General features: G+C 36.2%; 3 protein-coding genes across 4 annotated transcripts; 2 read left to right on the top strand and 1 right to left on the bottom strand.

The window, feature by feature from the left end:
- Positions 1 to 3,685: 3,685 nt before the first annotated feature.
- On the top strand, positions 3,686 to 6,058 carry LOC147523672 (LOB domain-containing protein 25-like). 2 transcript variants are annotated; one of them, XM_086599339.1, is made up of 2 exons: positions 3,686 to 4,344; positions 5,191 to 6,058. In XM_086599339.1, exon 2 carries the CDS (start codon positions 5,201 to 5,203, stop codon positions 5,765 to 5,767), a length of 567 nt encoding a protein of 188 aa, XP_086455465.1. In that variant the 5' UTR covers positions 3,686 to 4,344; positions 5,191 to 5,200; the 3' UTR covers positions 5,768 to 6,058. The 2 variants fall into 2 exon arrangements, with proteins under 2 accessions (XP_086455465.1, XP_086455463.1); XM_086599337.1 differs by having other exon boundaries at positions 3,693 to 4,285.
- Positions 6,059 to 12,525: 6,467 nt separating this feature from the next.
- LOC147523671 (AP-1 complex subunit mu-2) lies at positions 12,526 to 18,148 on the top strand. The gene is made up of 11 exons (XM_086599358.1): positions 12,526 to 12,758; positions 12,835 to 12,981; positions 13,060 to 13,122; positions 13,196 to 13,372; positions 13,456 to 13,559; positions 14,586 to 14,693; positions 14,813 to 14,909; positions 15,637 to 15,734; positions 15,870 to 16,011; positions 16,138 to 16,260; positions 17,617 to 18,148. The coding sequence occupies exons 1-11, from the start codon at positions 12,630 to 12,632 to the stop codon at positions 17,713 to 17,715; spliced, it is 1,287 nt and encodes a 428-aa protein (XP_086455484.1). The 5' UTR covers positions 12,526 to 12,629; the 3' UTR covers positions 17,716 to 18,148.
- A 1,042-nt stretch (positions 18,149 to 19,190) lies between these two features.
- Positions 19,191 to 20,157, bottom strand: LOC147523670 (tryptophan aminotransferase-related protein 2-like). The gene is made up of 4 exons (XM_086571909.1): positions 20,154 to 20,157; positions 19,742 to 20,025; positions 19,395 to 19,658; positions 19,191 to 19,283 (listed from the first exon to the last, which is right to left on the bottom strand). Exons 1-4 carry the CDS (start codon positions 20,155 to 20,157, stop codon positions 19,191 to 19,193), a joined length of 645 nt encoding a protein of 214 aa, XP_086428035.1.
- Positions 20,158 to 21,021: the final 864 nt, after the last annotated feature.

The raw sequence follows: 21,021 nt of genomic DNA, 5'->3' as shown, positions 1-21,021 counted from the left end.
CTTCTCCCACCTCAAAGTGTTTTTTTGTGTCCGACGTATTTTTTTTCGATATTTTTTTATTTTTTACATTTAGACTGAATAAAACATTCCGTCCGAATTTTAAAGTCACGTTTGCATTGAACAACTCTAATAGCTTCTCACTAAAAAAGTAAAGAAAATAGTCATATATAGCGCCTATGTGGAGGTAACAAGTTGTTACTTGCATTGGAAATGTTCTAATGGTAGCAAGTCTAAAAAGCCCTGCTGTTAATGTTGTTAGAATCTCCCGGCACACTTTACAACACTTCACAGGTATAACATATTTAAGCAGTAACTTTTGTACGCACAAAATTTCCGAGCAGAGGATTAGAAACTTTGCAACGCTTTTTTCTTTACATGCATGCATGATATTTATCATGAGTACATGATATTCACCTCAAGTTCTGAACAATCAATACCCGCCTCGAAACAGATTATGATATATAAGAACGTACTTGTGTTTCCTTTGCATTTGTTGGTGAAAAGGATTTCTAAAAGCATAACCTCCACAGAATAACATTCTTCTCAATGAGGACCCAAACAATTATTGTTGATACGGCTCAAAATTCAGGCTAAACAGGGCCTACCTTCATTCCTTTTCCTTACTTAGTATTCTATGTCCATTTTTAGCGTTTTATAAACAAAGCCCACAAAACCCAATCTAATTGAGATAAGATTATAAGTTGTTGTGGTCGTGAAAAGATAGAGTATAAATGACAAGTGGAGTTGTTCTGATGATGGCACCACATGAAAATCTATTTGCCTGAATATACTTGGGAAGTTTACGTTCATTTCACCTAGAATTATCAAGTTATTGCATCTTGTGATTCACCCTTATTAACAAATCGGGATACGAAAAAATTCGGTATGAGAATAATTTGAGAATTATCCGGTGATTAAAAAAACGGTATGGTAAAAAATTCGCAATACGATAATTATGCGGTGTTTAATTAATACACGTTTTAAATGTTTGGTTATAAAAATTCGAAAGTTAAAAATTCGTGATATTATGTTAGTAAATATTAATAATAGTTGTTATTTTTTACAACATAATAAACATATATCTAAACAATTTAGCTACAAAAACATTAAAACCAATTGCATGGCCCACATAGGTACTTTCATTTATTTGTTATTGTATTGAAATTAACGTTCAAATTTCAAAATACACACACACACACTATGACATAACAATTTAAATATTGTTCAAAAAATATAAAAGCAAAGTTTTTGGATTAATTTATCACTAAAAATATAAAAGTGAGTGACTTAAAGTAAGAGTGAGGATATAAAGTACATAAAAAATAACAAAAACGCAACCGAATTTTCATTCATTTTTGTTATTTTTTTTTTAGCCGAATTTTGAAAAATTTGGCAAAATCCGTATTATTCGTTTCAAGACAAAAATCACGAATTATTGCGAATCTTTCAAACATTTAGAAGTATTATACGTTTTCGATTCACAAATTATTCGCGAATAATTTAGCAAATTGCTAACCAGGTGAATGCAAATCATTCTTTTCCACTGTGGTGAAGAGCGTTAAGTGTTAACAGTTTATTTTCTTCAACAAGGCAATAATGGACTTCTATGAAGTCCATGGGCCCCATAATAAGGAAATGGACTTTCATATATATATATATTCTGAAGTTACCAATTAAACAAGCATATTGAAGGGGATGCAAACCTTTGTGGGGTGCTGATAGAAGCAATTTTAACTTTTGTTAGCTTTTTCTACCTTAAAATACTGGAGACCAATCTACTTTCCCAGTTAACAATGATCTCTGTAGTAATTGAGGTGGCCATTTTTGGCTGGTTACGTCCAGATTCAATCTGATTTTTTGTCACAGAGCCTATAGAAACATGGATCAGAAACTACATGGTTTTTCCCTTACTTTATTGTATAGTAAATAGTTTTTCGAAATTAACACCCTCTACTACACTTAACATCCACCACCCTTTGAGCCCTTTGACAAGCTTGGCTATTTGAATATGGTTGTTAGCAGTTAGCACTTAGCACTTACATGGTCACCTACTCATTGAGGCCAATCTTCACTTGTATGGTCACCCACTCATTGAGGCCAATCTTCTAGTTGATTAGTTAAATCTGCTTTATGGTTTATTCTAATTGCTTCAAGTCCGGCCCACAACAATCTGATCAAACCACATGGAGTGTGCGGAGTATTCAGGCAGGCGTGCAAGAATTGCATTCTCCCCGCCCTAGCTAGCTAACGAGAGGCATATAAAGTGCACAATAAAGAATGGATTGCTACATTTGGTAGCTCAAACTTGCTTTTTGATATTGAGTAATGAGAGTAATACATATACTAGTTTTGGTATTGAGTGCGAACTAGATTTGGTTTATTTGTTTATTTGTCTAATTCTCTTTCTATATCACATACACGGTTAAGTGATAGAGTCTATGTAAGAAGTGTACAATACTTTCTTTTTGTTTCTATGATTGTATATTTTGATTGCAGTAATGATGAAATTATTTGGATACATTGGCTAGCCGCACTGATGCATGTATCTTGATTTTAAGGAAAAAATATAACCCAAAAGAAATGTAAGTCCAACTGAATACGTAAAATATCTTGATTAATGTTGTAGTGAACTAATTAAACTGAGTTATGAATAAAATCTGGTAAATTGTATGGAATTATTCAATTCGGAAGTTTAAACTTCAATGTTATGAGTGTTAAATTACAAATTTCTCCATAAACTCGATTTTTAAAAAAAATATATATTTTAGGCTAAGATAGATCCCAACCAGAATTAAGTTCTTACATAGATCATCCCCTTTCTGTCCTCCTCAACAATAGACACCAGTTTTAAAGTGAGAGGAGGTACAAAATACTCAATTTCATGATCAGTTGCAAGTGAAACAAGATAATCGACAACTCTATTAGCCTCTCTATACACACGCAGTACTTTTACATTATCAAACTGCCTAATGAGATTTTCAATGGTGTTGTAATGTTGGCACATTGCCATGGTACTCTCTCTTGATGTTGTAATATCCTAAAAGCTTGAACTTATGGGAATATATTGTCAATTTTATTAATATATTAGAAGAGTCTTGGGGACACTCGTATATGTCAACAACGAGAAGAAGAGAAGTCACCTACTTCAATGTATGATTTGGAACATTTTTTTCCCAGTGAAAGGTCTAATTCTATTTCATTCATTCGGTAGTCAGCGTGGAATCTTTGGTTGAAAGCTCATTGACATTCTTTCTCAGATTATTCTTTAACCCCATAAACTAGCTGTTCTTCTACGCTGACTAGAAAGTAAGTGCCACTGCTTGACTGCTTATTGTTATACACTTAGGTGTAACATGTTAAGGATAGATACACATGAGATGTTACTTGTGTTTCTATGCAAAAATTCTTAGGATAAGTACGTACAAGCAACATATAAAGGGATAGATACCGTAGATACAAATCAAGAATATGAAGGCTTCAAGAATATATCTTGATGTAGACATACACAGGTGATACACATATGCTATCCCATATATGTGTGTATATTCCTTACCAATCACTGGACATCTTCAATTCATCCACTAAACTGTACAATGAGATCTCACTGTACAATACATACTATATTATGAAACTAATGCCAGTTCCGAATATATGAATTTAAAATACTAAAACTAAGTAAGATTAGTAACAAAACTATGTATGTTCACTAAAAGAATATTATGTTAAGTAGTTAGTGCGTACGTCTGCTTACTTTCTTCACTTCATTTACATTATACAATTGATATGAATTAAGTATTTAGTATTATTTATTCATTTAAACTGCAAGAAATTAAGTAGATCCTAATTTGTTCTTATATATCATAGTATTGCTTTCTTTCCATTTTTTGTAATCGCAATTACAATTCAGTAGAGATTTTTGAGTTCTCAAGTTGTGGCCTTGTGGAGCTAAAAAAAAAGAGTGACATCTTACAGATCTGATATTATTATAACTACAGTATGGTCATCCTTTTAGTGTACCATCCATTTATTACTCTTGTCTTTTCCCTTCAATTCCTTCTTCAATGAGTAAATGCTCTTTGCTTTCTCCTCAATATTAACTTTTCTTTTGTCAAGATCACAGAATTTGCAGTTCTATCTATGTTCTGCAATTAGGGTTTTCTCTCCAAGGACTTCTCTCTTACTATAATAAAGTCTCCAAAAACTAGTACTTCAATTGGCTACAGCTTTTTCTGATCTTTGAAGATCACAACAACAGCTGTTGAAAGAGCTCATTCAAGAGAAAAAGGTACCTTTCTTTTACTTCTTGATCAGAGAGTCTTGATCATCATCATCATAAGCAGGCAGGTAAATCAGTGTACCTTTCTTCTCTCTCCTTTCTTTTGTACTGGGTTCTTTGTTTTGTATGTAGGATATGTAAAAGAAGCTGCCACACAGGTTAGTATGAGCTCATGCTCTGATCCAAGGGATCTGTTCATGGGTAGAGACGTAGAGTACAATACATACATGTATTTAACATCTTGCTAGAATTATGGAAGAGATGTACAAGGAGGAGTGAGATTATTAATAACTTGACAATGATCAACTTACTGTGTATAGTAAGTGTTTAAAGTAATTACCAAAAAAAAAAAAAAAAAAAAAAAAAAGTGTTTAAAGTAATTAATTATTTTCTTTTGAATCAAGGTGTATACCTAGAGATAGAATGACTTTCAAGAGGTGTAAAAAATGAACTCATGAGTATCCCAAATCAAGAAAGAACTTGGAAAGGTATAGCCGTATAGATGATTGGGATTTGCAGACAAAAAAAAAAGAGAAAGTTATGAGAGGGATAAAGGCCTTCAATTTAAAGAAATTTGAACATGCACAAGTTCTGATTGGAATGTGTGTTTAAAGAAAAATAGGAAAAGATAAGTCAAAAAAGGAAGAAAGGAAGCATGAAGAAAAATAGACAGAAGTAGTCTATAAATCAAGGGAACATATATGCAATAACTTTTCAACGTTTTTGATCTTTTCCTGCATCTAACCCTAACCCTAATTTCTTTAAAATATCCAAAACTTACAAAAGAAAGCTTTCAGTCTCAGCTTTTCTAGAGAAAATTCACGAATAATGTTAGTTTAACTAGCTTAAAATAATGTGAAGAAAACTTGGGAAATAAAGTGATTAATGAAACTAGTCATTTTAATATGATGCAGTGAATTGAAGATGGCTACATCCAGCTCCTCCAACTCTCCCTGTGCTGCCTGCAAGTTCTTGAGGAGGAAATGCATGCCAGGTTGCATCTTTGCACCCTATTTTCCACCTGAAGAGCCACAGAAATTTGCAAATGTTCACAAGATCTTTGGTGCAAGCAATGTAACAAAGCTTCTCAATGAACTGCTCCCCCATCAAAGAGAAGATGCAGTAAACTCACTTGCCTATGAAGCCGAGGCGCGGATGAAGGATCCAGTGTATGGTTGTGTTGGAGCGATTTCGTACCTCCAGAGAGAGGTACATAGACTCCAAAAGGAACTAGAAGCTGCAAATGCAGATCTGATTCGGTATGCTTGCAACGACATTCCAAGTACAGGATTACCTGCACTGCCGGGGGCGGGGAACTTGCCTATGATGTCTCAGCCAAGGTCCATCGGGTTTAGTAGAGCTAGGAACAGTATTGATGGAGCTCCATATCAGAATCCTGGTTTGCTTCTTCCTTATCATCCTCCATGGTCGCACAATGGTTTAGGAGATGTAAATGATAGAGGAGGAGGAGGAGGCAACCTTGGAAGTTGAATGAGTATTACTGGGTGCAAAATGAGGAAACCATATAGGGTTTCATTTGTTTCTGTGCAATTGATGAACTTAATTATATAGTATGGTGTGCTAGTTTGTTGAAGAATGCAATTTAGGTATTCAAAAAAAGATTTTCTTTGGATATCTGTTTTGTTTGATTGAGAAACTTAACATGGACTTCTCTACTCCAGCTATATCAGTGCTCAGATAGTGAGATTTATGACTATGCTGTAAATAAATCTCAGTCCAGAAGACGTACAATAACATATATATAAAATGAATTCAATGGCCTATCTAGCTAGTGTTTGTGGTGTTCACATGTGTTTTCTTATTGTTAATGTTTGATTATGACTTCATCTAGGTTCCTCTATCTAAGTCCATGCCTTCAACTTCAGCTCTTTGAATTGCTTTAGTTTATGTATTGAGACACAATATATAGTAGGGACTACTTTCTCAGAATTACTAGTGGTTGGGCAGATGTGTATAACAGTATAAGTAACTGTGGGCCGTACCCTATGATTCAAAGCTCATAAAATAGATCAAATTCAAGTTTAGGTCTGAACTAAAAATATACGTACTCTACCAAACCTCTATATCTCTATCTTTTGAATATTACACTGCAGTAAGTTGTGGCTTGTGAGTGCATAAAACTTGGAGTTTGACCATGATTTATGATCGAGTGAACATGCACATATGAAAACTGATGCAAATCTGGAAATTACTATGTGTCTATCAGGAGAAGTCTTGATTTTTTTCTCTTCTTGTTTTTTATAATGATAAGTAGTACTGTAAATTGTTGACTTGTGTTTATAGGTTAGTGTGCAATTTCTTTTCCTCCCGGGGGTTGAAATAGAGCTCTCACCGGCCAATTTAAACCTTTCAGTGTCACTATCTGGAACAACAAAATACAGTAAACCTACTTGTATAGGTGCTATGTTCTTCCATGTGAGGATATATACTTGCACCAAACATATTTTTACCCTTGAAGTACTTCTCTTCATTTCCAACCTCTTCTATTAACTCATGTATATATATTTATATTTCTCTATGTTCGGTTAGTTTCTCTTCCTTGCATCACAAGGTAGATATCAACTCATTTAAGTCTAGCTATCTTGTGGGGTCACTCACTATATCCTTAATTTTTTCGTTGGTTTGATATGTCTGATCATTCTTTTTGTTTTATGAATTATCTGATCTTTCTGCTCGTTATTTCCCTTTCTCTATTTCTGTTTTCTTTCCTTCTAACCAGTTAGCCAGTGATCCATCTTCAACAACCAAATACACAATTATATATGCACATATCCACACGCTTGTTTATATAATCTATATAGATCGACGAATTGATTGAAATGGATCATTCCTACATTTTTCTCTAATTTTTGTCAGCAGTTATTCAATACTCAATTCTCATGCACAGAGAGACACACAGTAATCGTACATGTATATTAATACAACTGAAAAACAGAAGTTATTTGATAATCCCGAGAAACCCCACGCTCGTAAGAAATCAAATGGTACAGATTCAAGGCTTCTAAGCCACTCCAAAGTCAAAAAGTTTTAACTGTTTTCTCTGCTAAAAGGTCCCATCCATCTTTCTCCTACTCCTCGGCCACACTTTCAACAAGAGTTGATAAGGCAAGGGGTGTGTGTGTCGGTAACCACTTCTGATCATGTACACCGTCGTTGTGTAACTCTTTGCAATCAACTATTCAAGTATGGTGGTTTCCCATAAGGCCATAAGGACACGCGGCAACCATGGAGATCGATGAGCATATGTTGACAACATGGTCCATTTATTTCTTAAGGTTCTATTCCTAGTTTGCTACCTACCTTATCACAGGGTTGTGAAGTTAATACTGCAAGACAGTGTTGAGTGTAGGAGTATGGTTTACTGAAGTTATTGCCGGGCATTTGTCAGTGCAATAGTTTATCATTCATAATCCATCAATCTCCATTCCACTGTGAAAGAGTGTGTAAGGGTGAAAGAAGCAGGTGAAAAGGTCCAAGTTGATGAGACAAATAGAATATGTAGGGACCCATTACCATGTGTCTACTAGACTAGTTGGAGAGACTACAAGTTATGAGGTTGAAACCTTGCAGCAGAGTAGCAGAGTCAAAATTTTGCCACAAAGTAAGAAGTTGATGTGCCCTTTTCTCATACAACTAGTTGTACCTGGTTGGTAGAGGCTCTCCTGCACCAATGAAACCAATGTAATGGTATTCTATACCCCACCAACCCAGCACATAGAGAAATGATGTTAACTGTTGCTCTCATGGTTTCTCTCAAATTGTTATCCCAATGCAAAAGTTGCGTGTTTTTTGTGAGATGGGCATATATGCAATTCACTTCCCCGCCCGCTAGCATTCCTCATTGTATAATTGTACATACACCAAGCATCTAAGCTGGCATTTAGCGAAACAGAGGAATTCTAGCAGGCCACAAACATTTCCACCCCTCTATCTAATCACCATCGGAAAAAAAAAACCCAACAGTTTCAGACTTTGTTAGTTGCATATATTTGCCCCCTCACGAAAAGACATGCTAGTGATTAGTGATTTGTCCTGAGATTTTTTTCAATAATTATTTGTCTTGTGAGGATGTATATTACTAACTAGAATCTCAAACTAAAAACTGATGCTTTTAGGAGGATGCATGTATGCAACTCAGAACAACTCGTGCCTAATAGCAATCCTATAATCCCGTGCCATCCAACCTAACACCCATATCTTTATGTCAAATAGATATTTAAGTAGATATCTTTATGTCAAATAGATATTTAAATAGGAGAGACATTGCCTGATTTGGATCATATATACATTCATTGAGTTAAAATTATATGAACCAAATGTCCAAATCAACCAATTGCCACACACAAGTTTAGAACCATACCTTTGGCTTGAGCAGTGTTTCTGAAAACTGTTTTTTTGTGTTTTCTGCAGTTGATGGCTCACTATATAGACGTGACCCGAATTCGTGAAATCATTGGCTCACATGTGAATCGACCCCCTAACAATTTCATATTCATATATAATAATACAAGGAAGACTATGTATAAAGAAGGTCTATCTACATACGTACCTTATAATTGAAGACTATGTATAAAGAAGGTCTATCTACATACGTACCTTATAATTGGCCGAATACCTTTTACTTATTTTAAGCAAATGGTCACTGTCTTTCGGCACATGGCTTCCATTGCAGATAAGAAACTTAGGAATACTTCTTTTGGTAGTTTATCAATCATTAGCATGATGATGATCAACAAAAAATAATGTGACTTATACAAAAGATAGCTTACTAAATACTATGAACCGTATAACAAATTTGAATACAAAACGGGCCCTAGTTGATTGTGGTTCAAACAAATTAGAAAGCACAAAGTTTAATATACAGCATTTTCAAAAAGGTCCCTATTAATCGTAGAGCCAATGCAATTCGTATAATAAAAGTCCTATTGTAACAGAGTAATAAGAGCATTTTTAGCAGTGATATCAACCTAGCATCAAACACCAAATTTGGTGTTTTTTCAATTTCAGCAGTACTACATGTTGATGAAAACACCAAAAAAACACCAAACCAAACACCAAATCAACCAATATTTGGTTCCAGGTTTGATGATGTATCAAATCACTCGCGCGGTTTGAGAAACACCGCGCGGTTTTGGCAAAACCGCGTGGGCTTGGGCTGCTAAATGGCTTTTTCTACATGAAGCGGTTTTGGCAAAACCGCGTGGCTTGGGGCTTGATAGGCGGTTTTGCCAAAACCGCGTGCGTTTTTTCTAAAAATTAGAACTGTGGTGCATAGAACTTGAAAAATTATGAGTTGTGCATAGGAGTTAAAAAATTAACAATTGTGCAATTGAAGAAATTAAGAATTGTAATTCAAAATCGAAAAAATTAAAGAAATTAAAAACCTATGATTATGATTATGATTATGATTATGCAGTCCAAAATCTATGATTATGATATAATCATATAATATCTAAAATAATCCAAAACCTATCATATTACATCAAATTTATTTAGCTCTCTTCTTATGCCCCTTACCACTCGATCCCTTTCCTCTCCCTATTTGACGCGTTCAAGCCGCTCCTCTAAGTTCCTAATCTCGAGACCGATGATCTTCTCAATGCCGCGACGGAGGTTAACTATTTGACTGAAGTTCCTCATATATCCCTAATGTTCTTTGCGTGTACACTTGCTCGCGATATCCTCATCGTTTTCCGAAGTCTCGCCATAATGCACGGCTGGGATTGCCGATATGTCCGAGAATATGCCTCCTCTCTTTCTTGGCTATAATGATACAGGGCAGTCCTCATCCCATCAAACATGAGAACCTGGTTCTCATATTTTTCCCGAACCTCAGCCTGAAAATCTAAGAAAATACAGAGTGAGTACATATTATATATATAATGAAGAAGATAAATAAAATAATTAAACTCACCATGGTATACTGATCAATATGCGGCTCTAACTCAGAGAAACGATCATGAGGCACCTCATGAATGGAAATATAAGTAGGCTCCCCATCAGGTCCACACACGGCAAACATCTGAGGATTACTAGCGAACCACGGGAGTTTGGTTGATATGCATTCGAGGTTTGTGGTTGTAAACAGTCGTATGGGCGGATGATGGAATACGTAGCTCACGTCTCATCCCTTCTAGGCCCACAAACTCGAAGTTGCTAGCCCGACCAACAAGAGGCAACAACGGACCCATGGAGACACGGTTCCACCATCTATAATACCGACGCCAGATCGCTTCAACAACAAAAGAAGACGATCCGCCAAGGACCACCACTGACATGAACTTCATGAACTTGAATTCTACCCCACGACTTTGCATCACTAACATTTGGCATGGGAGCACATGGAACTCCATAACATCCAGTCATCTGCCTCCAACATCCGCCGCCACAAGCATTACAAACCCCGATCCGTCGCGGCAAAACAACTCGTGACGTGACAACACACAAGCATCTTTATGATATTTGGATCGTCAAAGGTGACAAACGCCAAGGTCTCCACTCAATAGATGACAATGATCTAATATCAATTTGAGCACAAGTCATACATATATTATTCCTAATCTGCCCTCTGTTACGAGTCAAGTGAGGCCCTGACCAACTAGCAAATCTAGGGCGAGTATCAGCAATCATGTCTATGTTAGGACAAAGACATCAAAAGTACTCATAAAACCAAATCTCTAAAAGTCCCATGAATCCTGCAATCTGAGGACTTCTACTTCCGAATGTCTTTGAAGCTTTATTTAACGCCGATATCAATGTGGCATATCTGAGCTACCCAGGTCATAATCCCTCATAGTATGAATCAGATATATAAGCATAATATCCCAGTCGTATCGTAGAATGACCATTGGGAAACAAAACATGCCCAATAAAAAACATCAAAAAATCCCTAACATACTGATCAACACCCTCACTACCCGGTAGAATAGTCAAAGCTAACTCCGCTCGTGTATCAGGATGCAAGAGGGGTTCCATATATGCAGTATTAATATGAGATAGCTTAATCCCAGAAGAATCATAAGCATCCGCACCCAAACGAGGAAAACTCATAAGTATATTATCCATATTCTCATAATGTGTATGAAAATGTATCGGTTGGCCTATACCAATACTCAACCCAAAAATCATAGTGAAGTCTAGTGGTGTGAACCCTAACTCCGCACAAGAAAAATGAAATGTATGAGTTCTACTCCACCATCTTTTTACTAAAGCTATGACCACTGGCCAATCAGCCTTCTCATAATCCGTATCAATCAAAATACCCAAAGATGTATACAAAATACTATCTTTAATATGTACAAACTCATCCAAACTCCTAATAACCTTCCACCACTCTCTAACACCAAGTAAAACCGATCTAACTCGGTAGTCAACAACATGCTGATATTATAAAAAAAAATAATAATGCGTATAAGATAAATAATTAATTGGTCCAACTCAACTAATTAATATTCAAAATATTTAATCAAAACTAATTAATTACCCGAGTATTAGCCCATCGCGACTTTCGACCGTGTTTTGTATCACGTGTAAAAGACACAACTTCCATATCAAGTGCTTCTCCAGGTGTAAATTGCCAATCGAAGTCGTTTATCTGATACTCCAGTACGTACGGATGTATATCAGTCGGCGCGACATCCTCGGGTTCTTCTCCCCATTTGTCTTCTCCCCATCACCAATGTCATGTGTGTCTGCGCCAATTATCATCGTCGAAAGGTTCAAAGGGATCCATATAAAATTTCAAGAGTTTAGGTAGGTTTTGTTTTTTTAACTAAGGAGAGGGTTTTATGATTGTGAGAAGAGGTGAAAATAGTGAACCGTAGCGGCTTTGGAGCGGGCGCTTATATATAAAGTAGCACGGTGTTACGAACACCGCTAGCGGTTTGGCAAAACCGCGTGGGCTTGAACTGTCGGTTGGGCTTTCAAAGCGGGTTTTATGTTACTCCTGAAGTTGCTTGGTGTTTTTTTGGTTTGGTGTTTTTTTGATTGCACTACTAAAGATGCTTTAAGTGGACAATCACACTCAGGAGGAATTGCACATTAGTTGATATCTTCTCTATAATCGGCAGACAAGCCGAAAGGTAACCTTAGGGCCTCCACATCCGAAAAGCCCGACAAATATATTAAGACAAAAAAAAGCAAACAGAAGACTCGAGACCCACCAAGTTATTGGGCTTAATCTTGGGTTGGCCCATTAAAATCTTAAAATTTCAGACCAAACCTGAAAACAAAAACAAATATAAATATAAGTGTGAAGAATGAAATCACTTCTCTCCAAATATATAATTCGATTTCGATCTAACGGTTAACATTTTGTCTGATCTAGAAAAATATGGCGGGCGCCGCATCGGCGCTGTTTCTATTAGATATTAAAGGACGTGTTTTAGTCTGGCGTGATTACCGTGGTGATGTTTCAGCTCTTCAAGCTGAGAAATTCTTCACCAAACTCATTGAAAAGGATGTAAGTTTTGTTCAATTTAATAATAATAATAATAATAATAATATTGTTGGAAATTTATAATTGATCTGATTTTTAGGGTGATCCGGATACTCAAAGTCCAGTAGCATGGGATAATGGAGTTTCCTATATGTTTATACAACATAATAATGTTTACTTGATGACTGCATCGAGACAAAACTGCAATGCTGCTAGCCATCTTCTGTTTCTTCATCGTGTAGTTGACGTAAGATTTTACATTCTAGTTTTATGTTTATTGTTAATCTCTGCTGTGCCTGAATTTTATGTTTTTTTTTTCCTTCAGGTTTTTAAACATTATTTTGAAGAGTTAGAAGAAGAGTCGCTTAGAGATAATTTTGTGGTTGTGGTATGTACATTTTTCAACATGTTAACATAATTGAGCGTTTCTATTATCAACTCTTTTGTAATGTTTTTCGCAGTATGAGTTACTTGATGAAATGATGGACTTTGGTTACCCTCAATTTACGGAGGCAAAGATTCTTAGTGAATTTATCAAGACGGATGCTTACAGGATGGAAGTCAATCAGAAACCTCCAATGGCTGTAACAAATGCAGTGTCTTGGCGTAGCGAAGGGATAAAATACAAGAAAAATGAAGTAGGTTTAGTTTCTCAATGAGTTGATACTATACCTTGCCGTTTGATATCATTCTGAGGAAATTGTTTTTTATTTCTTATCAGGTGTTCTTGGATGTGGTGGAAAGTGTAAATATACTTGTCAACAGTAATGGGCAAATAGTACGCTCAGAGGTTGTCGGAGCACTAAAAATGAGAACATATTTAAGGTGCACTTTTTATCCTCCTTAGTGCTATTCTTGTAAATAGAGGTTGTAATGATTTGTGAACCACATCGAACCTAAAAAAACATCAAAAGGTCAATATTCTAGACTCATATAAAATAGAAAATTATCTTTTAGCTCATTTCTAAAAGAAAGATTCTTAGACTCTAAACTAGGTGTCAAGTATTTGATGACAATTATTCTTCCCGCGCGAAACTGTTGTGCTATGGGCAGCTTATTTGAGCTCGATGCATGTATGAAGGCAACAGAATACTGGGAAGTGGGAATGCTGTGCTATTCTATATGTCTCATATTCACCTTGGATCAAATAGCAAGAGATGAAACACCTAAAAAAATGTGAAAATGTTTTTTTAGAGATGTATCAATCAAAAACATCATGCCTCGAATGGAAACTAGCAAATGAATTCAGTGGTTGAGAATGATATCTTTGATGTTACTGTTTGACCATAAATATTCTGCTAATGGATACTTTTCATAACAGAGGCATTATGATAGGTGATACTGTTCATGTTAAAGCAGTAAATCCTACATGGTGAAGATGTTGGAGTAAGACCCTTGAGTTTGGAAAAAGATTAGATGTGCATTGCAACCAAGATGAGGGAGGATAGAAATCTGTATTTGTACTAAGACACCCAACTGGATTGTCACCTCTTAGCCTACAAATTATGTGTCACATCCCGCATCTTATTTCCTTAGCAATGTACTAACCTAACTAGCTAAGTAATGCAATCCCATTAAAGAAGAATAGTATGTATACTACTTAGTGGTCCACGATCTTATCTTTTCTTGGTCAATGAGATAAAATCTTAAAATTAAAGTCAAGCCAATGAATCAGTGATCTTGATCATATTTCCTGATTGCAAACAATGAAATTTTGAATAAATGCAAGCAAATAAGGAGAGCATGACGGTACTAAGACTAAATGCAAATCTACCACCAGATTGTTTGTGGTTTAATGTATTCTACACAGTAAATATGAGCTGATCAAAATGATGATTTTGCATGTTACAGTGGTATGCCTGAGTGTAAGCTTGGCCTGAATGACAGAGTATTGTTAGAGGCGCAGGGTCGATCGTCAAAGGGGAAAGCCATTGATCTGGATGATATCAAATTTCATCAGTTTGTATCCCAATTTATACTTTAGTTTTATCCTACAACAACTGTTAGAAAATGCTAGTTATCCTGATTTGATGTGTATGCTTGCAACTTTAGATTTTGACTACTCACTTGTGTTTTAGGTGTGTGCGTTTGGCCCGATTTGAAAATGACAGGACAATTGCTTTCGTACCACCAGATGGTGCTTTTGATTTGATGACGTACAGACTCAGTACTCAGGTTTTACTATTCCACTTGTTAATTCTGAGCATACTTTGTCTCTTGCCATCTGCATTTGTTTTTAAAACTGATGGTGTACCCTCTTCATCTTTCTATTCTAGTTATCTTTCCCCACCCACACCTTTTTCTTTCTGGTGATTAGTAATTGATCCCACTGTTCTAAAAATTGGTCTAGGCGGTCTCTAGGCGCTAGGTGGTGCCCAACTGACTCGCCTAGGCCCAAGTCATTGAAAAAAATCGGTGGACCGACTAGGCGGGTCTAGGCGGACTGATTAGGCGGGTCTAGGCGGCCTTTAGGCAGTCTAGTCAATTTTTTTATTTTATTTTATTTTTTTTGAATGATTAAATGTCGAAAATTAAAGGCCCGTAGGCTTAAGATTTGAATGAGTTTAAGAGACTAAAGTCTAATGTAAATTATATACCATTATAACAAAGTGTGTGTTTTATATGAAGTCGATATTCTTCAACCATTACGCATTTTTTTAATAAGTATCTTTGTTTATGTTTATTTTTTGAGTTATGGTAAATGATTTTCTTCATTTCTTGTAGTATAGGTGTGTATTACTATATATATTAGGAAAAAAAACCGCCTAGCGCTTAGCCCGTCTAGGCACTGCCTAGAAGGCCTAGGCGCTAGGCGCTCTCCCACCGTCCGACTACCGCCTAGCGTTTTTTTGAACACTGATTTGATCCTGCTCTAATGGGTTTCATTTGTCCCCCCTTTCAGGTTAAACCACTGATCTGGGTCGAAGCTCAAGTTGAAAGGCATTCTAGAAGCCGTATGGAAATTATGGTAAAAGCACGCAGCCAGTTCAAGGAGCGGAGGTCTATTCCCATCTGTTCTTGTTGTAATTATTACATCTTTAAGCAATTTTCTCATTGAGTTTGTGAGATCATTTCTCATTTTAAGGTTGGTTGCGAGAGTTGTTGATTATACTAACAGTCTGCTTTACTCGACAGCACTGCAACAAATGTTGAAATTGAACTGCCTGTACCATCTGATGCTACCAATCCAAATTTACGAACTTCCATGGGATCTGCTACATATGCACCTGAAAAGGATGCATTGTTATGGAAAATTAAATCATTTTCTGGTGGAAAGGTACGTGTTAGCTGTAACTCCTTGAAACACTCACAAATGTTTGTTGAGTTTCACAGCTGAGTAAATGAGTTTGGCTGATGTTTGTTTAACCAATATTAAAACTGTTTGTTAAACCGAATTATTTAGGAGTACATGTTGCGGGCAGAATTTAGTCTTCCCAGTATAACTGATGAAGAGGCTGCTCCCGAGAGAAAGGCTCCAATCCGTGTGAAGTTTGAAATACCATACTTTACTGTTTCGGGAATACAGGTATGCTCGTATGACATCAGTATCAGATTTTCTTTTTCAGTACCGAGTTTACCTTTCTGAATGCCTTTAGCTACCCAGCATTTGTATAATTTGTGGATTTTCATTTTCAAAGTATTTATTGTTATACTATCTTCTGTGTCAAAAGTATTCTACTGATAGCAGAAACAATATGAACTTTACATGGAGTGTGCATAGGATTGCAGTCTAATTTGGAGTATGACTGTATGAGACACCAATATGACACCTTGTACTAGTGTCAGGGTCAAATGCAAGTCTCGTCTTCTTTTTTAAAAAAATGGTTTGAGCGGTGAGCGAGATGGCATAGCACAAATTTAAAAGAAGTAAAACATAGAATGATATAGTCTATAGAAATAGCAATTGTGAAAAGAGGAAAGGAAAATAGTTGACCACATTATACCTATGCTTCTCATGAAACCATAATCTTTGAAACCCCATTATCGATGAAGCTGGGTGACAAACTGGTATTAATCGTAGCTTTGGTAGAAATTCCCTGAATTACCCCATCCGCATATGTTAGTCCTTTGTCTGGGGAGGTACCAGGCTTTGTCAGGCTAGCAATAGGTTGAGCAGCTTGGTGTTTAATCACATTGAGCAAATGCATTGCTCCCATTTCAGGTTTTCCACTCAGTTTTGATGTGTATTTCTTTTGACCTGTTCTTATTTGGTTGTAGTATCTGTCCATTGCTTGAATCTCACCCTAGAAATCTTTATCTTTTTTAATTTGTTAACAAGTATACCTCTATGTATAAAAAATAAAAAATAATAAAGAAAGAAAAAAAGAGGAACGTAAGTGCTGCTCATACACTGATATTGTTTGCTTTGTTCCTCTGTTTCATGGTTTGCATCACACCCTACGGATATTTACAATTTAAAATGAAAATAGCCCTTTTTCTTTAACTACTCTATCAAATTTTATTTTTTCCTTTCTCTTCTTTGTTCATAGTTTAGTACAATCACCTTTAAAAAAAATTCTTGTTTTTTGAGATATTTGCTTGCTGAATGAAAAATTGAAAATATTCCCACCCTTTTCTTTAGTGACCCATTACTGCATTAGAGTCCTATTCCCATTGTTCTACTCCAAGTTGCTAAATATGGTATAGCTGTTTTTATTTCAAGATGCCACTGCTTGTTTACTGGTATGTGTTATGTAATGGTTGCCTAGCCCCCTCACCCACCCCCACACTACGCCAAAAGAAAAGACGAAAAAAAAAGAACAAAGAAATTTTACCTTGGTTTTTTGTGAATGCGACTTGTTACAGTGTTACTATTGTGGATAGTTTATAAGTTGTTAACCAGAATTACTCATCATCAAATGTGAATGTTGGTTCTCGTTAGGTTCGTTACCTCAAGATCATTGAGAAGAGTGGTTACCAGGCTCTTCCATGGGTGAGATACATAACAATGGCTGGTGAGTACGAGCTGAGACTTATTTAAGCATCAAACCCATATAGCTGCTTGGTGTATGGTCCGAGCTTTTGGGGACTCGAACTTGCTAGTGATTCAGGGAGCATCATGGACAGTTTTCTTTTGGACTTCCTGGTATGTCAGCAAAAGTAGTTCATCTTCAGTCTTCTCTATCCTTTTGTCTCTGTTTTTTGTTGTTACAATGCCATGCAAGGGTGCAGTGATTAAACAAGAAAGGGTTTCTTAATCCATTTTTCTAAGAATTAAATATGATATATGGTGTTTGTTGTGAATCAAAACAGGGCGGCCTTATTTTTATTTGGACATTTTAGAAGTTGTTTGTAGGGTATGGAGTACGACTTCTTGTATTGTTGCTTTCAATTTGTGATAATTAAACCAAAGTATAGTGATTTTGTTGTTAGATGAACAAAGTGATACCAATGCGATTTTGTTTTTGTAGTCAGTCTTTTGTTTAGATATCTATCATCTCTCTTATTGAACTGTAGAAATATTTCACCAAACGTGGTCTTTCCAAAAACTATGCCTTGTATGATTAGACATGTACTCCTTCAGTTCAATACATCAATGTTGAGCAATACAAGTCTGACCGACTACGCTAGAAGTAAAACCACATTGGCAATTACAGCTGAGGGATCATATTTTGAGTACCCGTCGTATTCTACAGATACACCATGATGAGCATTTCCAGAAAATAACAACAAAACATGAAGACTACAACGAGATGACTAGAATGTCATATGCATCCCCCAACGGACACATTTCAAGCCAAGTTCTAAGTAAAATAGTGGATTCCACAAGTGTCCTAAGGTCATCTGGGTTAGACTTTAACTGTTTCATCCAAGTTTTCATCCTTTTGGGCGTGGTTAGAAACTTTGAAAGGAAATGATTAGTGGTCAGATGATCTTGGTGGCGTTAAGATAATCTTCTCCCAAATTCAATATTCAAATTGTTTTTCTGATTTAGCCTCCTCGACGCTTGGGTTTGTTACTGTTGTGTGGGCCATTTGTTTTTTGTCTGCTTGATCGTTTTTTGTGTCTAAAGATCGTATCACGACGAACATCTTCATAAACCATTTTCCTGAACTCTATGATTAGAGAGTGCTTAACCTCTCTAATACTAAGTTGAATATCTCCTCTCGATCCAACATGCTGACCCCAACATATTTTGAATTTTCTCCAAAGCACCTGCCAATTCTTGAAAGGATCTTAACATCTTCCATAATTCTCACAGTCCTGCATCTCATCCATACATTCAAACCAAGCTAAAGCAGGATGTGTTTCGGTATAGTCTCTAAAAAAGTTGCAGAATGCTGAGGAGTACTTCGGAAGGCTTAACATGTCCTTATTTGTTATGATCATTCTTAGGCGGTCCCATCTGTCGGTGTCTACCCATATTCGAAAAGGTTTTCTACCTCTCGTGAGCTAGAATTTTGGCAACTTTTGGATACAGCACGAAGAATCTTAGTTGCTCGTAGTTGTGAATCCTTAGAGGCCACTATGGTATTGATGTCTATGAATTTGGTCATCTTTCTTGCCACATCTTTGTCCTTTAGCAAGAACCCATCTGAAAACAACCGACTGCAGTAAGCATATTAGTTGTAATATAGCATAAGTAGTTAGTACTTTTTAACTTATTGTTTTCTATGCACAATTTCCACGGACAAATGCATAGGTGGTGCAACTAATTACCCGATGCGAGATCCTGCATGGCCAGTGCATTTGGAAACTGTGAATAACATTTAGGTCATGGTCTGCCATTGGTGTGATTGGTGTATATTGGGGCCAGTAGTATGCAAGATCGTAGACCACAGCACCTCCTCTTTGGTTTACAATAGGTTGCCTTATGTGACCATCTGGGTTGTTAGGCGAGGTTACAATCTCAATATAAGGTTCTTCCTTTTCAAAAGTACGTGCATCGCCTGCCCATTTGTATAGTCCAAACTTCAGATACGACTACAACCAACAAGCCAGCGTGATTTAAGGGATACGTAAAATTTAGTTCGTTGAAGTAAATAATTGTAACAAATGAGACTTACTGAGTAGTGTGTAACAGCAGACACTACATGGAAGGGCTCAGCTGCATCTGAAGACGACAGAGCATAAAGGTCTGGTTCTAGAAAGCCGCACAAGTTTTTGGTATTGGAGTAATAGCTCAAAGATTGATTAGCAATGATTGTGATCGAACCATTGTCCCACTTTTCGCCAGAACTCTTCGAACACAGTTGGATCACCCCTACATATACTATGTGGACAGTAAATGTTATAGTTGCGAAAATAATAGTAAAACTTGGTTTAAGATGCAATGCAGCCTGCTCTTGAGCTTCACCATAGAAAATTAATGCACTCACAGTTCAAGGTTTATAACTATGTCTGAAGAGTTCATGCATTTCTCTTTTGTTTCCAGAGAAAAATAGTCCTGTTTTCTATCAGTTACATGTTTTTTGCTACCCATCTTTCTCTTCTGAATCTCTTAGTCTCTTGGATATGTGTGTCTTGTAGATCTCTACAGAGAAAACTGTATTGTCAACTATCGATCTGTTAGGATAAGAAGCCACTAATACTTTTAAAAGAATTCATTTTGCTTTTTTGAAATTTAGATAACTGTTTCTCATTAGTAAACTATATAAACTATTATAAACTACACAGAATTCATTAAATACCGAGCATGGTTTCACCACAAACGCTTGTATGCGAATCAAGACGGTCTAGGAGTCATCAGATCACTGATACAAAAAACGCATTCAACGCGGAGAACACCTTAATCACATAAGAGGTGAGCTAATTTGATACCTCACTGAAGAGGTGTATAGTATGGGATAAGGACGACCATGATTTAAACGTATTAAACGAGTTATTTTATAAAATACGAGTCTTATGCTTAAAGTTTACTCTTCATTAGTCGAACACAGATTAATGCAAGTCTTTTTTCTGTATAAAACCGAGATCTGGGTGAAAATGGCACATAAGAGATGTGAAATTGTGAAATGGTAAATTAATATTTTCCCTTAACAGGTGTCTAGGAATATAGTATAAGGTCGTCCACTATGATTACAATGAGTATTATAGCCATTTGACTGCTGATTAAGATGCATGCTACGGAACATACATTTCGTGTGTATGCTGATTAAAAATTTGATACTTGTTCTAACGGTTCATTTGGACAGCATAAAATAGATGTGAACAGAAAGCCAATGGGCTGGTATATGTTCCTAATCCTACATTCCTACCATACTCTTAGCTGATCAACTCACAAATTTCAGACGTGATTAGTTTTGTCCCTGTCCAGTATGATCTAAACTAGAGATCTCAACAGTAC

The sequence above is a fragment of the Coptis chinensis genome, chromosome 1, assembly GCF_015680905.1.
Source record: "Coptis chinensis isolate HL-2020 chromosome 1, ASM1568090v1, whole genome shotgun sequence".
Classification (NCBI taxonomy): domain Eukaryota; kingdom Viridiplantae; phylum Streptophyta; class Magnoliopsida; order Ranunculales; family Ranunculaceae; genus Coptis; species Coptis chinensis.
This window is presented reverse-complemented; position numbering and strand designations above follow the sequence as displayed.

What these genes read in the sequence shown, in the direction of transcription:
- LOC147523672 (XM_086599339.1), top strand. Translation starts at nt 5,201, where the DNA reads ATGGCTACATCCAGCTCCTCCAACTCTCCCTGTGCTGCCTGCAAGTTC.
- LOC147523671 (XM_086599358.1), top strand. Translation starts at nt 12,630, where the DNA reads ATGGCGGGCGCCGCATCGGCGCTGTTTCTATTAGATATTAAAGGACGT. An exon ending in GAGATAATTTTGTGGTTGTG is followed by an intron (nt 13,123 to 13,195) that starts GTATGTACATTT and finishes TGTTTTTCGCAG; the next exon opens with TATGAGTTACTTGATGAAAT. An exon ending in TTACTGTTTCGGGAATACAG is followed by an intron (nt 16,261 to 17,616) that starts GTATGCTCGTAT and finishes GGTTCTCGTTAG; the next exon opens with GTTCGTTACCTCAAGATCAT.
- LOC147523670 (XM_086571909.1), bottom strand. An exon ending in CTGCTGTTACACACTACTCA is followed by an intron (nt 19,659 to 19,741) that starts GTAAGTCTCATT and finishes TGTTGGTTGTAG; the next exon opens with TCGTATCTGAAGTTTGGACT. An exon ending in CATGCAGGATCTCGCATCGG is followed by an intron (nt 19,284 to 19,394) that starts GTAATTAGTTGC and finishes TGCTTACTGCAG; the next exon opens with TCGGTTGTTTTCAGATGGGT.